General features: G+C 43.8%; 2 protein-coding genes and 1 pseudogene across 2 annotated transcripts; all 3 read right to left on the minus strand.

The window, feature by feature from the left end:
* Window positions 1-3,355: 3,355 nt before the first annotated feature.
* On the minus strand, window positions 3,356-11,698 carry LOC119362655 (sugar transport protein MST1-like). The gene is made up of 6 exons (XM_037627900.1): window positions 11,567-11,698; window positions 10,480-10,851; window positions 9,169-10,296; window positions 6,167-6,577; window positions 5,129-5,448; window positions 3,356-4,788 (listed from the first exon to the last, which is right to left on the minus strand). Exons 4-6 carry the CDS (start codon window positions 6,318-6,320, stop codon window positions 3,685-3,687), a joined length of 1,578 nt encoding a protein of 525 aa, XP_037483797.1. The 5' UTR covers window positions 6,321-6,577; window positions 9,169-10,296; window positions 10,480-10,851; window positions 11,567-11,698; the 3' UTR covers window positions 3,356-3,684.
* LOC119362639 lies at window positions 11,452-13,878 on the minus strand (annotated as a pseudogene).
* Window positions 13,879-14,552: 674 nt separating this feature from the next.
* Window positions 14,553-16,582, minus strand: LOC119362660. Its single transcript, XM_037627904.1, has 2 exons — window positions 16,467-16,582; window positions 14,553-15,934 (listed from the first exon to the last, which is right to left on the minus strand). Exon 2 carries the CDS (start codon window positions 15,922-15,924, stop codon window positions 14,713-14,715), a length of 1,212 nt encoding a protein of 403 aa, XP_037483801.1. The 5' UTR covers window positions 15,925-15,934; window positions 16,467-16,582; the 3' UTR covers window positions 14,553-14,712.
* Between the last annotated feature and the right edge of the window lie 209 nt (window positions 16,583-16,791).

A 16,791-nucleotide genomic window follows, 5' to 3' on the forward strand; every position in this document is an offset into this window, starting at 1 on the left:
CTCAAGAGTAGCTCTTTTCAGGTCCAGAATTCCAGCTGCCGGCAATTTTCCTCTCCATATAAATCTTGCATAATAAGAGAGAAAAGACATTAAAATTGCATCATAAAGTGAAATATTGACCCAAAACATTATAAATATCAGTAGGAAAACATGATGCAATATGGCCGTATCACCGTTGGTGTACCGGAGCATAAGGCTTTCGCCTGAATCCATTCACGCACCACACTGAGGAACCTCGACCACTTGCCTACCCAAGGGAAGACAATGCGGCCACCAAACAAGACCTCTAGGGCAAGATCTGTGACACCATTGCCGAGGCACCGCCAACACTATGATACCCACGCGCTACATCCTCTGTTGCCCACACAACCAAAGGATGCCACCATCACCGCCACCAAGACGCCTACTGAAAAGCTGACCCCAATGGACCGCCACCATAGACCATCACCATAACGAAAACAAAAAATACAAAGAAAAACGAAATACCAGTGACAATAGAAAAAGGAAAAAAACTAAAAAACCCCGAAGAAACATGTGCAGAAAGAATGAAAAACCGTGAAAACTAATAAAGAAACGAAGAGGAAATGAGATTTTTTTTAATGAAAACCATGAAACAAAAGAAACCAAAGAAAAGTAAAATAAAAAACAAAGTATAAGGACAAAAAGAAACCCAGAAATCGAGGAAGAAATAAGAAATTCAAAGAAAAATCCAAGGAAAAAAACACAAATATAAAGTATAATGAAGAAAAAAGAAAAACCAAGGAAGAAACAAAAGACAGCCGAAGAAAAAATAAAAAGGAGAAAAAAACCAGTGCAAAAAAGAAAAAGAAAAAGGAGAAAGAAAAAGAAAAAATAAAACGAATCCAAAGAAATACTAAAAGGAGAAAGAAAAAGAAAAAAAATGAAAAGCGGGTGAAAACCGATATAAGAAACAAAAAAATTAAAAGAAAAGAAAAATGAAGAAAGAAACGAAGAAAACAGTCTGAAAAAAACCGTTAGAGAAAACCAGAGTTAACACAAAAAAGAAAAAAAATCGAAGAAACCAGAGCGAAGGGTAGCATATATTGATTCCAATAAACCAGAGTTAACACAAAAAAGAAAAGAAAAACAGATAAAACTGGACTGGCCCAGTGGCAACGCGTGAGGAAAACTTATAGGCGAGTGTAGCATATATCTCGCTTAACGCGAGATATACCTCTCTCGTGGGATAGCGAGCAAATACGGTAATTGGCTGGCCCGTTAATATGTTATTGCGTTTCTTCCATCTGCTTTCTGTATTTTTTTTGTTTTACGTTTTATGATTTTTCTTGTTTCTTCAAATAACTAACTTTTTAAAAAAATCGTGTACTTTTAAAAAATGTGAACAATTTTCCAATTCATGGGCATGTTTTAAAATATCAAACTGTTTTACAATTCTTGAACAATTTTCAAATTTGTATGTTTTCTTAAAATCAAGAATAATTTTCGAATTTGTATTTGTTTTCAGTTATTCAAACATTTTTTAATTTCGTGAAAAAATCAAACTCAGGATTCTTATAAGTTCATAAACATTGTTCTGAATTTGGATTTAGTTTCTGAACTTCCTGAAATTTATCAAACTTGCGGACATTTTTTGAAACTGATGAATGATTTTTGAACTAGTCAAGATTTACGTGCACATTTTTGGAATTTTCAACAAGTCTTCAAATTTGCTGTCATTTTAAAATCCTACAACGTTTTTGAATTCGCAAACCTTTTTTTGATTTCATGAAGATTTTTTATTAGCAGATACTTTTTGAAATTCGTGTCTATTTTTTGAAATTCGTGATTTTGATTGAAATTCACAATATTTTTGGAATTCACGAACATGTTTTGGACTTCGTGAACTTTTTGTGAATTCACGAATATTTTCCTGAATTTCTGAACATATTTTTATTTCACTGACTTTTTTGTATTCTCGATAATTTTTTAAATTCCTGAATATTTTTTAATCCATGAACATTTTCTAAAATTTTCAAACAGTTTTTGAACTCACAAACATTTTTCAAAGCAGTAAACAATTTTGAGATTTCATGAATATTTATATAATTGTGAAGTTTTTTGGAATTATTAGAATTGTTTCAACTTTTCTTACAAATTCTTGAAATTTTTAAGTTTTCGCAAAAAAAGGAAAGCAAAAACTGAAAGAAAAAGAACGGAAAGGAAAAAAAGAAAAAAAAAACGCACCCACAGTAGGCCGGCCCAAATCCGCGCGGGTGGGTGCGCATAAACCATGCGGGTTCGCAGCCGCAGCGAGCATCCCCTCTGCATTTGCTCGACCTCCATCGTTCTATGCGGGAATTGGGAGTTCCCAGAACAACAAGAAAAGTGAGGTGAAAAATGATACAGGCTATTATACATAGGCTTCTAAGGCCTTCCACTATGTGGGCCAAAATCGGTGCCAAATCAGTTTTGGGGTATTTGGGCATCGATGCCCTACGTTGCACAGCCGGTGCCGCAAAAAAATTTCAGGGCATCGGAGCAGCTACTTGCTCCGACGCCAAATTCACCAAGCCAATAAAAAAATGATTGAACGATCCATCCCTCGTTCTTTCCCGCTGCGCACCTCCAACGCTCAACTCCAAAGCCCTCGACCACCACCTCCGGCCATGACCTCCGCCTTTGGACGCGAGCTCAGCCAGTCCACGTACCACCTGCGCATGGCCCGACGCCGTCAACTCCGGCCGCGAGCTCGGCCTGCCCCCGACCTCCGCCCTTGGACGCGAGACCGGCCAGCCCGCACAGCACCTACGCACAGCCCGACACCGGCGACCTCCGTCGCGAGGTCGTCCCGCTCCGACCCGCTCGATCTCCTCCACCGCAAGGTCATGCTGCTCGCGACCTCCACCCACTCCCGTCCCGTCGTCTTCCTCTGCCCGGGCTGCACAATGTTTTCTGATTTGGATTGGATAAACGAAGGGGATTTTTTGGAGGAGAAGAACTCGGTCAAAGGCACTCGGGCGTGATTATTTTTTTGCGTGGGGTCACCTTTTTTTAGATCGAGCGGTTCCCTACGCTGTGAGCCCGGTGCCATACAATTTTTATTTGGCATCCATGATGATGTGGCACCTTTTTCAGCAATTTAGCACCGGTAACATAGTGGAGGGCCTAATACACGAGATAGAGAAGCACGCTCAAACCCTCACGTGCGCCTGCACGAATCATAAATGTGACAGAGACTTTGACAAAGCAAACACATTTCTTTTATCCACTACCTATGATGAGTCTACTGGGTAGGATGAGAATGCGCAATTGGTCCACAAAAGAAAGAAAGAAAAAACAGCAGGGGATAAAACAAACTCAGCATGCACATTTGTTTTTCAAACTTGACCATGAGGCACAAGCGAAAACAGTAATAAAAACACTTATATATAACATGTTCAAATGTTGTAGCACACCAACACTGTCACTAAACTACAAACTATGATAAGTACACCTTTTTTAGGGAGATAAGTACACCTTTGCTTGACAGCTCCTACCATAAATTTCTTTTTGAAAATAGACCACGCGAAAATGAAGGGCCATCAACCTTTGACAACTGACACTACATTTTTTCTGAAAAAATATAGGCACTACTTCTAGTGGAAGTACAGTAACCAGAGCTGGTGTTGTTGCGGTATATTACAACAGGACAAGTCAAACCTCCTACAATCACGTCGGAGCCTCTTACATTTCAAGCGACCCGTCAGCCAGTTTGTCTGGTGCGGGCGTGGGCTCCGGTGCCGGTTTGACGAAGCGTTTCCAGTACCAATGGCGTGACCAGACCGCACCCATGGCCTCTATGGGCACGCCCTTGGTCTCTGGAAGGAAGGCGATGATGAATGCCGTCATGACGACGACCCAAGCGGCATTGTAGGCGAAGGAGCCATACTTGAAGCTGCATAGCATGGCGAGGAAGGACTGCGTCTGCACGAAGGTGAGCGTGAGCGAGATGGACTCACTCATGCTCTGCCCCGCGGCCCTCACCTCGAGCGGGAAGATCTCACTGGGGATGATCCACTTGAGCGGCCCCCAGGAGATGCCGAACCCGGCCACGAAGAGGCACACCAGCGCCACCACGGCCACCGCGTAGGGCCTCGGCATCGCCTTCCCGCCGTTGCTGCCCAGCTCTGCGCCGAAGATCCACGTCATCCCCACTAGGCACACGAGCAGGATGCCACCGCCCAGCTTGAAGAGGAAGCGGCGTCCGAAGCGGTCGACGGAGAGCGCGGCCACGGAGATGGACGCCAGGCTGACGACGTCGGTGATGATGGAGCCGAGAATGGCCTTCTGGCTCGTGAACCCGATGGTGAAGAAGAGGAGCGGCGCGAAGAGCGTGACCACGATCATACCCGTCAGCTCGAAGAAGAGCGGGATGAAGATCGCCATGACCAGGTGGGGCCGGTACTCGCGCATCAGGATCCGTCGGAATGCGCCGGACTTGTGTCGGCCGCCCTCCTCCGCGGCACGCATGATGTCCTTGAGCTCGACGTCGACGTCAGCGGCCGGCCCGCGGATCCGACGCAGTGAGTGGCGGGCCTCGTCGACTTTCCCGCGCAACACGAGGCTGTTGGGCGAGTCCGGGATGAAGACGGCGCCGACGAGGATGACGACGGCCGGGATGATGCCAACGCCGAGGGAGAGGCGCCAACCCCACCCTGGGATTGTGTTGGCGCGGTAGTTGACCAGGTCGGCCACGAACATACCCACGTTGAGGAAGAAGTGGAAGATGCTCGTGAACGCCCCGCGCCACCGCGCCGGCGCGATCTCCGCCAAGTACACAGGTGCGGACTGCAAGAATCTCACAATCATTATTTTACGATTGATGGACTGGATGGAGCAAGCACACGAGGTGGTACTCCCTCCCTTCCATAATGTAGTTTTACAGATATTTTTTTTAAATCTAACCTAGCAAATGTTGACCAAGTTTATATATCTACGATGCAAGATATGTAAAATATGTAAATAAGTACATCTTATGATTAAATTACTATGTTTGGATTCTAGATAAATGTTTTTCTCCAAAAACTTAGTCAAAAGTTTGTGAGGTTGGACTTTGAAAAATTATATGCACGGTGTTAATATGTTATGAAGGCGAAGGCAATATCAATTTGCTGACGGACGGCCTCACCTGGTTGGTGAAGCCAACAGCAAAACCGAGGAAGATGCGGCCGATGACGAGCATGTAGATGTTGACAGCGGCGCAGTTGAGGATGGCGCCGACCAAGAAGAACGAGGCGCCGATGAGCATGGAGTTCCTCCGGCCCACCTTCCTCGTGACGTGGCCGGCGACCAGGCAGGCGAAGACGCCGGCGAGGTAGAGCGAGGAGACGAAGGTGGTGAGCACCTGGCTGTCGAAGATGCAGTAGGCGTCCTGCTGCGCGCTATCCACCTTCTTGATGATCTCCGGGAAGAAGGCCTCCAGGAACGACCGCATCTGCGTCAACCCGCCTGAAATTAAATTTTTACCGCATGAGTAACTTGTTAGCCAGCCACTTGACCATCAAACTACGCAATAGCCCCAGCTCCATCAATCAATGTCCACACATTAATTTATAATACATCACCAATAGTTCAGCTTGTAACTTATAACTGGACAACGTCATATATATAACTCGGCGTCTCTCTCTGCTACAAATAAATAAAGATGAAAAACCTTCTGCCATGCCTCCATCAACTCGAAAGGTCCAAAGACAATCAAGACAGATATCCCATACCCATTCAACACGATGTATGACTCACAATCAAGTACAGTACTAGAAGAAGAACCTCGACTTTCGACTAGATGGCTCACAATCAACACGATGTACAGTATGACTCTCTCTCTCTCTTTTGCGGGTGGATGTATGACTCACAATCAAGTAGTAGTACTAAAAGTCAGCTGGACTGGATCTCAGTGAAAACAACTAGAAGAAGATCTTCCATGATTCGTTTTTGGCCGGATTCAAAGGAGTTAGCTCTCACAAAGCATATTACTTACTACAGTACTTGTCAGATACTCCGTCCGTAAAGAAATATAAGAGCGCTCTTATATTTCTTTACGGAGGGAGTAACATAGTACGTAGCTGTTTCTAAACATGATCATATTCATTTCCTTGCTAAGCGTCTCGGCGAGAAGAGGAAGAACTAACCAACGGAGAAGAAGAAGTTCATCGCAGCGCTGGCTGACCTGTAATACTGATGTCGTAGCCGAAAATGAGCCCGCCGGAGGCCGCCATGAGGCAGCTCATCACCACCGTGAACGTGATCTCGCTGCTGTAGCCGGAGGCCACGCCGGCGCTGACGCCGGCGCCCACCGCCAGAGCTCCTCCCCCTCCTGGCATATTCAACGGCGTGCAGAGCTCGAGTTTGACCAAGAGGCGATTCTACCAGGCCGGGGCGGGAGACAGCTCAACGCAGCGCTAGTGTCAGTTGGATGAGTACTTGTAGATGTACTAGTAGCCACTGGCCACGGAGTCAACCATCCGTGCTTCGACTGACGGAAGAAGCACAGCAATCCATTTCCATTTTCTAATTCTCTGGGTTTTCATTGATCCAGTTAGCAGCCGACGTCGCCCATATTCATTTTCCTTCAACCAGACTGCATGTGATCAGTATAGAGTACATAGTCTGAAAATGATGCAATGACAGCACCCTAGCGCCAGTAATACTGCGTTGTCAATGTACCATTTTTATTTTATTCCTAAAATGTTAGCATAAGAAAACACTTTCAGCAACATGTACTTGCACATTCATTTTCAGTTGTTATTATTTATTCCTAAAATACAACAAATATTACCTTCCACATTATCATTTAAAAACTTGTACAACCAGTAAGGGTGAACTGAGCATAGCTCAAATGGTTAGCGTCCTTGTGGTGGAGCCAGCACACAAGGGTTGAAGTCCTAGACTTGACACTGGCTCTCGCATTATCCTGGATTTATTTTAGCCTTTCTGACGGTGCGCGTTCAATGCAAGGAGACACTTCCGCCCACTGTGAGACGCTTGTAGTGACTTCATCAATCTCAAGAGCAATGTATGTGCCGGCTCAACATCTCGAAGGTGCTCACAGATGTTGTGTCGAGTTTGCTACGACTGGAGAATTTGTTATAACTTATATTTTATTGATTAAATCGGTAACTTATGTTAAGCTGAAAAATACTAGGGGAACTCTCGGTCCTAAGAGAGTAATATATTGTAGATGGTGTTAATTATTATTTGTCCAGATAAGTTCATGTTTCATATCCTGCAAAGTCAAATCTTGCAATTCAACTTGCATGACCATATCAAACTTGCATGGTCAAATATATGGCCGGATAAGTTCATGTGCTGAGTCGGGTTTGTTAGGAGATTGGGTGAAGATATTGTCTTGGCCTTGGATCTGTGACCGGCGATGGCGGCGGCTACAGGTGTCGTAAACCTTCTTGGAGGCTCGTTGTGTTGCCGCCGCACCCCTCCCACATAGATCCTGCTCCGGGGGAAACCCCAGATCATGTGTTATTGAAAGATTGCGACGCATTGATGTCGTTTCCCCATTCGAGGGCTTCGTCTTTGGAGGTGGGCATCGGCAAGTGACCAGGGGAAGGCGTTGGTGTTGGTGTCGAGGCTTTTGTGATAACGATGGCAGAGGCGAGCGAAGTCGAAGGTGTGGCAATGGTTGCAGTAGTCGGCTCTTCTTCGGCGTGTCCATGGGATTACCTCGGGTTGTTTTGTTGCGGTCAAGTTGAAGCTGCGGCAGCGGGGCCCTATGGTAACAGGTCGTCTGTTCAGTAATCTTTTGCGGCGCCAACCGTGCATAGTCTCCTTTCAGAGCCAGAGCTACACTGCCCTCCGTGCGGGTGGCTTGGTCTGGCACGGGTCTTCTTGTGCTTCCACACGGCCTCTACAGTGAGGGTTGGGTCGAAGTTCATCTTCGACAAAGTCGGAGTCGCTTGCTCGGTGATTAGGAGAGCAATGACTTGTTGGGGAGAACTGATGACGATGACACCGGAGTGTATCTTGATGAGGCCATCTTTTTTTAGGTGTGTGATGACGATGACGCTAGAGTGTATTTTGATGAGGCCCTTTTTTGTTTAGGCGTGTGTGGCATATCATGTATGTGCCTCTTGGCGGTTTATGACAGTTTTTGTCCTGTTTTTCATTAATTAACTAAGCAACTCTCTTTTGCTTAACTAATAGATGAGGGAAATCTTTTGCCTTCATTTCAAGGGGAAAATTGTGTCCTCCGCTATCTTCACAAATCAACACAATTTGCACACTAAATAATCATAGATGAGCTGTACTGATGTCAGTTACGTTGACATTGTCACAAAGATTATGACGAGTAATACAGTATTTCATAGATAAGTTGATGTAGACACATCCCACATGTGATACATTATTTCCTCTACTTGTAAGCTCTACCGTATTTCTGGTACACCACATGCATCTTCTCTTTGAAAAGGGGGACTTGGTACACCAGCACATGACTAGCTACTGATTTGGTCTAGATAATGACAAGAAGACACATCTTGATGCCGTCATTGATTGCAGAGCACATAGAAATTTGAGATTCCACATTTCTGCATACTTTAAACTTCAGACTACCGCAGTGTTCTGTGGATGATTACTCTTGTACCGTGTGTTTGGGTATATTATACAGTAAGTACTCCCTTTGTCCCATAATATAAGAGCATTTTTGACACTAGTATAGAGTATATTACAAGGATAGTCAACTTAGAGTTTTGAAAGTGGGATAATCTCGAACAAGAGCCATCCACATCAACAGAGCGGCTATCTCGATCTTCAGTTGATGAGCACACATAATTTTGCCACATTTCTGGATAGTTTGAACTTCGGATAATCAGTGTCTTGTAGGTGATTACTCCGTATGTGTTTGGATATAGTATAATAGTAGAAGCATTGGCACGCTTTGTTGTGCCGTTGGGCTGCTACGGTGGTCTGTTGAAGTTAAGCTTTTGCTTCGCTTGCAAAATTACAACTATCTGAGCTGCTACCATTTATTTATTTTGGCAGCAGTTCCAGTAAAGAGAGAGGAACAGTTTTGAGAATAGAGTTCTTTTTGAACAAGATTCTGTTATATATTCTTGGTAAAGGAGAATAGATACGAGCTAAGGAAAAGAAAAGATTATTGCTGCTAGAGATAGAAACTGGAAGAAAAGAACAAAGTGGACAATCATAGTAAACACTTACTCATTTATAAGTTTTAGTAGCAAATCCCTTTGAAATGCATCATGGAGAAATTGCAGATAATCCTCCATCTAGCACAATTACTCGTGTGCTTCGACAGGTCAACGCGCAAAATGGAGATAAATCCAGGCTTCACTTCATAACAGTTACCATCACCCTTCCATTTTATTTTATTCTGACAGATGTGAAGATAACATATTGTCATGAAGAACCAGAGAGATTAGCACTCTCGATGCCAACAATTCACCTGAGATGGTTGGTACACTATGCACATTGGTTGGGCATGTCAAGTGTGTCGAGGATGAGGTGGCGCTAGTTTCCTCCTCCATTTAGAAGAACAATGTTGTCGTCAGTTTTGCTACCATATCAACTTAGGGCAACCTGGTGCATGTAGCTCCCGCTTGCGCAGGGTCCAGGGAAGGGTCCGACCACTTTGGGTCTATAGTACGCAGCCTTTCCCTACATTTCTGTAAGAGGCTGTTTCCAGGACTTGAACCCATGACCTCATGGTCACAAGGCAGCAGCTTTACCACTGCGCCAAGGCTCCCCTTCAAAAATGCAGTATAAAGTCCATGGAAAAAATGTGGTAAATACTCCACTATCACTAAGTCAGTATATACAATATCACAAAAATATTGTTCTGGTATATACTGATTATTGACACCATACTCTGTCCCAAGCTCCCCAAGTTCACGGCAAAAACAGTAAAATGACCGCATATTTTCAAGAGTTTGCAATATAAGCTAACATTGTAGAATCCTTTCTATATACCATATGGTTGGTTTAGCACACACAGTTTAGTAAGACAGCATATAGAAAATCACAAATGTATTTAGAACTGAAAGTAAATATAAGAAAGCATGACTGTATTGTTGGATATTATTAATCCATGTCCTGTAGTAAAGAAATCTCAATGAAGTAGTGTGGTAGCCTTAGCTGTGGTTGAAGGCATAAATCTGATTGAGCAAACTATCAAATACATGCAGGTCCGTATGGCTGATGACATGAGTTCGACAGGAGCCTGAACCCCTAACTGGCGTTGATGATGAACATCCGGCACAAGCTCTGGCCAAGCTTTTGCTACCATATCAACAAAAGATTAAAATCCAATTGCCTTCTTTCTCTGCTTTCCTATGAAAAAAAATCAGATTGTGGCACATATCACGAACTGGATCCAGTGTCAAGGCAGTGCAAATTACTGGACTAATATGAGTGCTTATGAGATTAAACAATGACTAAATATTAACATGCATGAATTGATTGCATCAAGAATTGTAAGCACCACAATGAGATGGAAATATCTTGATACAGTACCTGATGGCAAGCTCCAAAATTGGAGAATCAACTCAAACAAAAACACCAGCAGTACAAGGTGGAATACAAGTTGTCTGTGGAAACAGATTATACTTGCTACTAACCGTGTCTCTCTTGACATATTGAACAGAACGTTCTAATATCACCTACAAAGTGGCTGGAACCACGCCTCAACCAATCTGCACCACATGAAGTACATCCAATGGCCCAGATCTCACACTAGTTATGCCCCATCTTTACTTAATACTGATGGCGCAGCATAATTTTGAACGATGTTGAAATCATAACACCGCCAAGGATTCAGTTAGAGCATCGCACTTTAAATTTCTCACAAAGAAAACACATCTTGACAGTGTTGCACTGGATGAGCACCTGACATACGCAAAGCAACAAGACGAGCAGTAACATCAGCAGCACAGATGATTCAACAAGTCGAGGACAACGTTAATCAGGTTAGCTGTTCATGACCTACATGCCACCATCCACCCCTGTCAAGTATGATGCATAACGACTCGACAGTCTGACACAAAACGCAAAAAGAAGCCTACGACAAGGATCCTACCACTGACACTGGTACATATATGTTAGCCTTTCATTCATCCGTGGCAAACAGACTTGGCATATATATCCACAAAAGAAACCTTCGTCACAGCCGATAAAGGAAAATATCTCTCGTAGTAAGAAAGCTCTGCTTCGGTTAGCAGTTATCACCCCCTGGGACGATGCGATTTCCCTGACTTCATTGTCAGAATTAAGGCACTCGCTCAAGAGCTCAACATGGAAGGGCGGATCCTGAATAGATCTTTTGAGATCAGGATATCAGACCAAGTATGTCTGCGAGATCACTCAGGGCCGCAACCGCAGCCTTTGTCACACTCTCATCCCTGACAAATAAATACTCCCTCCGTCCCAAAATTCTTGTCTTAGATTTGTCTAAATACGGATGTATCAGGTCACGTTTTAGTATTAGATACATCGGTATCTAGACTAATCTAAGACAAGAATTTTGGGACGGAGGGAGTATAATGATAAGGGGGAAAACATAATACCCGTATAACGAAGAGAAAGCAGCGAGAACGATGTGCACCTGCTTGGGTCTTTGTAGACAGCTTCTGTGAACTGAAATAGATGGCTTGCATAAGGTAGCATCAGCTGAGCTTTTCCTTCATACCATGCAGTATACCGGAGTAAGCCTCAAATATTCCATGTCTCAGCTGGTTATGGTGAACAATCGTATCTTCGTTGCTTTGATCCAAAACAACGAGCTCAGCAGCTCCTTGAAGCACTGGCATGGCATATTGCAGGTATTTCTCGACATTCTCACCAATAGCAAGAGCAATGTCTCCAAAGCATGAGAAAATTGGAGGTCAGACAGACCGGTGAAGCATTGAACTTGCAAGATCCTTGAAAAGAACAGTCATAATGCAATCACAGAAAGGCTGCATTTTGTCTTCAATGGCACGGCAAATATCACCCATCACCCATACAGAAATGGAGCATATTTGGTATTCTTCCTTATTCTGCAAGCCTGCTTCACGAATGCCATAAGCAACTTGACAAATGGCAAGTATTGCTTTTTCATGTACAGTAGAACTGGGGCAAGCAAAGACACAGGGAAACAGAAACATCAATTGATCAGCAGTCTGGGAAATCACGGACATCACATCAGAGTTGCTCAGTTTCTGGATGATGACCTGCAGTACACCACACAACAAAGCCTGTAGATCACTCTGCTTCTCCCTGTCACCAGGCAAGAGTATTTGGAGTTAAAAATTTCAGGTTCAGTCTTTTCATGATCCCCTGACGTAGCTGGCCTATAATGTTTGAAGTTTCAGCTATGTTGCTAACTCTCATAACCTCATTTGACACTTCAAAAGCAGACGTGTGGAGGCTCAAATGGGTAGTACCAGCACGATCTGAAGCACAAAGGAGCACAGCGATGACATTAGGAAGATAGGGTGTAAGCAGAGATGAGCTTGACTCAGCATCTTCATAACCTTGGACAAAACAACATATGGCTCCACAGACATTCTTGGCCACATTTGAAACATCTTACTACTCTCCAGAAACAGTCATGATAAGAGGGAGGTTTGCATTTGTTATAACTGGAGTTCCACTGGCTGGAGAATGCAAAAGCTCAAACATCCACCGCAGAGTCCACGCGGTGGAGACTTTTACCTGGTTGTTTAGATCTTTCATTGAGTTGACCAAGAAATCAAGTCTAGCGTGCACCAGGGGGGTAAGCTTCTCAACAGAGGGACCTTCAAGGATAGAGCTAAATGTAAAAGTAGCTGCCTCGCGACAATGCCAATCCAAGTTTGTGATGTTAACCTTAACAAATGGCATCACAAGAGGGACAATTGCATCACCAACAGTTCTAGCGATGAGGCCAAGGCACTTTGCACCAATCATGGAAATGTTCCGCACATTGTCAGCATGCTCATGATAACCCTCTTCATTCAACAGAGTTTCGAGCAGCATTGGAACAAGTAAAGGGATGGCCTTTTCAATGAAGCATTAAAATTACACTAGAGTTCGCATCATCAGATACCTCGTACTCTTCTTGGAGTTTAAACTCTTAATCACAAACAGTTCTCCAGAACTCAATAGCTTGAACTGCAACTGATTCCTCATCTCCTTTGACAGTGCTCGCAGTTCAAAAGCTGTATGCCTGATCTCCACATCTTAAGATACAACAGTATCACAAATTACTTTCACTATATAGCTCCTCTCCATAACGTTTGCAAAGTTGCTTTCAGCAAAATCAAGAGTGTTATATAGAACTTTAACTGCTGCAAAGACAGACTTCAACACTTAGCTCTGCCTGGTTCACTTCACTGAACAACAGCAGGCACCTGATCCTGCTCCAAGTGCTCAGGAGGAAACTCCTCGCAGACATACCCCAGCACCTCTAGTATTCCTTGCTGCACTGCAGCAGATGCGCCGTGCTGTGCCATGTTGCCCAGTAATTTGGCAATGAGGTCTCAATGGATGCAACCTTTGAAATGACTTGTGATGAGGCCTGCCTCGCATGAGGCATTAAAAATTCTAGTGTTCTCAACAATGACTCCTTAATCTTTGACTTTGACAGATGGATCCAGGGTGACCCTCTGTTGAATCAGCAGCTCTTTCTTTGCAGAATCCGTTGTGTCCAACGAATTCTTAAGCATAATACCAGCAACCGTTCTAGACTCTGGTGGCCTTTCATCACTTGACATCTCTACTGATAGGGAGAGGAGAAAGTTGGGAAGATTCTGCTCCTGGAACAGCTTCAGATCGCCTTCCGCTACCGAACTAAGATTGCCGTCCATAGATTGGGCAGCTAGCAGAATCTGAGCTCTATCAGTAGTTGTAGTAACTGTGCAATCAAACATCAAGCAACATTCCTAAGGGCATCCATTAACTGAGCAGAATATGAGTTAGCAAGCAAAGTTCAGAAACAAAAATAATTGCCCACAAATAAATAAATAAAGGGCATCCGTGAGCACTCCTAAGGGCTAGTTTGACCTAGCTTAGTCTTAAAATGTATGTGACTTCATCTGGATTAAGCTCACCATTAATAAGATTAACCCTACTAGGTTGTGGAAGTGCTACTTGTACTCGCTATGCTTTCTCCAGTTCTCTTATCAATCAAACTCTCCTCATCTTATCTTATATATATACCTAAGAGAGTTATCCCCACTAACTTATTTATCTTAACATGCAAGCATGCCACATCACCATACAATTATGAATGGGATAATGCCCACCTCAACATGCCACCATGCATGAGAAAAAAAAACCCACCACATTCTACAATGCATGGGGAATTTTTTTCCATTCTATTATTCTATTTATATTCAATAAATATTTTACAACTATACATAATCAAATATAACAAGTCGTATGTATTTTTAATTTTGGTTCACATGTTATTAATCTATAAACATTTATATTGCACACAGTTAAATCTCATTGAAATATATTGCAACCGACTCCCGCAGCAACGCGCGGGGTATCATCTAGTTTATTCAATTTACCAACAGAAGTAGGCGCCCCTGTCACTACAACAAAAAATTATAACCACAAAAACAAACCAAAAACAGGGTAGCTCAAGATATATCACCAGAAGTGCTAGTTTCCTGTCACTACAATAAAATATAGCATAGATTTTACTACCGAAAACAGGGTACAACATAAACTCTTCTGCTGACATAAGAAAGTTAGCCAAGTCCAGCAAGACAGGTAGGGAAGCTATGGATCAGCTGCTGCAGAAGGACCATCGCCACCTTGATGAGCTTCAGCTTGTGCCCTTTTTTGTTTGTCGCCGTTCAGCGCATGACAAGGATCAAGCATACAAGCTTTCATCTCACTAACTTCTGAAGATAAGACTGAGAAGAGAACTTCCATTGTGTAAAGTCGTTTCTCAATTGCCTCGAATCCTTTCACAACTTTCTCGTGCAACCCCTCTATCAGTTTTGAAAGTTGAGCATTGCTGGCAACTGTTGAATCAGGATTAACTGGTTCAGGATTAACTGGTTGCGGTAGCTGATGAGAATAGGACATGGGCTGCTGGTGCTGCACCTCTATAACTTCATGCTCAGCTGAGGCAGCACGTTGTTCACGATTCAAGCTTGCAAGGTGCAGGGAGTACTTCTTGAGGCAGCATTTGGTATCAATGTTTGTAAGGTCACACTTCAGATGGCGAAGAAGACAAAATATAAGAGGTGCATATGGCAGTGCATGATTTACAGTGTCAATGGCCTCACACATCTCACTGAGGAGGAAATGAGCAATGTCAAACTGCTTTCCGTGGTAAATGGCATAGGCAAGCTTGAGAAGCATGGTGGTGCATCCACCTCGATTTCCTGATTTAGGAAAAATTGTATGTCGATTTATCCTTTGGATGAGATCAACTTCAGTTTTAAGATCCCTAACTAGACCAATGTCGGGATTAGGTACTCGAAAGAGAGAATAAACATCAAAATCATCCCATGTGTGCAAAACAAGGCTGTCAGCTCTAGGCTCAATTAGCAAGGCCTTTTCAAGATCTTCCTTGGTAGCAAAACAATGCTGTGAGCCTATCATGAAATGCATTTCCCTGCGATCAGGATCAACATAAAGGGTGCCATAAAACTGTCTCACGACCTCTTCATTCCAAACCCAAGATGAATTGTTGCTGGTTAGACCTTTGAGACCAAGATCCTCATACTTAGTGGACAAATCAAAAGGGCATGTTTCAGCATCAGCTATATCTGACCACTCCACAAATCTATGCTTAAACACTTTCTTCTCATGACAGAACTGATCATATAGCTCTTTCTGTCTGTTGTCCCAGAAATTGCAGTCAGGAGAGGTAGATCTAGCAGCAACATAAGGGTTACGTTGCTTCTGCCTCTTAAGTTCAGGATACCTCAAATGGCCCGATGTCCTCCTCTTCCTCAGCTCCTTCCTTTCCCTATCCATGGCTTTATGCCTGTAAGTGTGAAAAAAATGCCAAGACTAAGTACTCCAGGTAACAGTTACTCACTAGATGGCATAACTTTGGAGCTATTGCACAGTAATTTGCCCTTACGAATTCAGCATTTATTTATGTACATCAAATCAAATATCATCTAGATGATGTGTATAGGATGAGGCACGGAGCAATTGTCAGCATTGGATGCTAGATGGTTGACAAGAGGTTAGTCATCTCATGACAGAAGTCGCAACTGGGAGCAACTAACAAAAAGGACCAAAACAGGGCATCGATGTAAGAGACTGTAGTTGTGTGTCAGCACAAGAAAATAGAGATGCCAGTCAAGTGAAAAACAGGAATTTCGCTTGGATTTCAACTTCTATTAAACCAGGACATCATACATTGTTCTTAGGGGGAACAATTTCCAATCAGGAACAAATGCAGACTGGAAAACCCTTGTCTTCAGAAGGGGATTTGAGTCCCCCTACCCTAAACCTAGGCCATGGTCAAGATGGAAGAGAGAAATATGGAGAAGGGGGCAGGGATGTACCAACCAGAGAGAACGTTGGCGACGGCTCGACCTTGGAGTGGCGACCAGAAACTCCAACACGAGGGTATGAAGCCGCAGCCTTCGTACTAGCAGCAGCTAGGGTTTGAGAACGGAGACCCACCAAAGTCTTGCGCGGACGAGACGAGCGACGAGGGAGGCGCGGCGCGGCGCGGAATTCCTGCGGCGAAGCTCCGGCCTCACCCCAGGGGAGGGTTCGCGGCGGCGCGCAGCATAGGTGGCCCAGACTCGGAGAGGAGGCGGCGGCGGCGGCGATCTCAGAGCATCTCCAATTTCCAGCAGATCTCTCCTAACAAAAAAAAAACTA

This window comes from Triticum dicoccoides, chromosome 1A, assembly GCF_002162155.2.
Source record: "Triticum dicoccoides isolate Atlit2015 ecotype Zavitan chromosome 1A, WEW_v2.0, whole genome shotgun sequence".
Lineage (NCBI taxonomy): Eukaryota > Viridiplantae > Streptophyta > Magnoliopsida > Poales > Poaceae > Triticum > Triticum dicoccoides.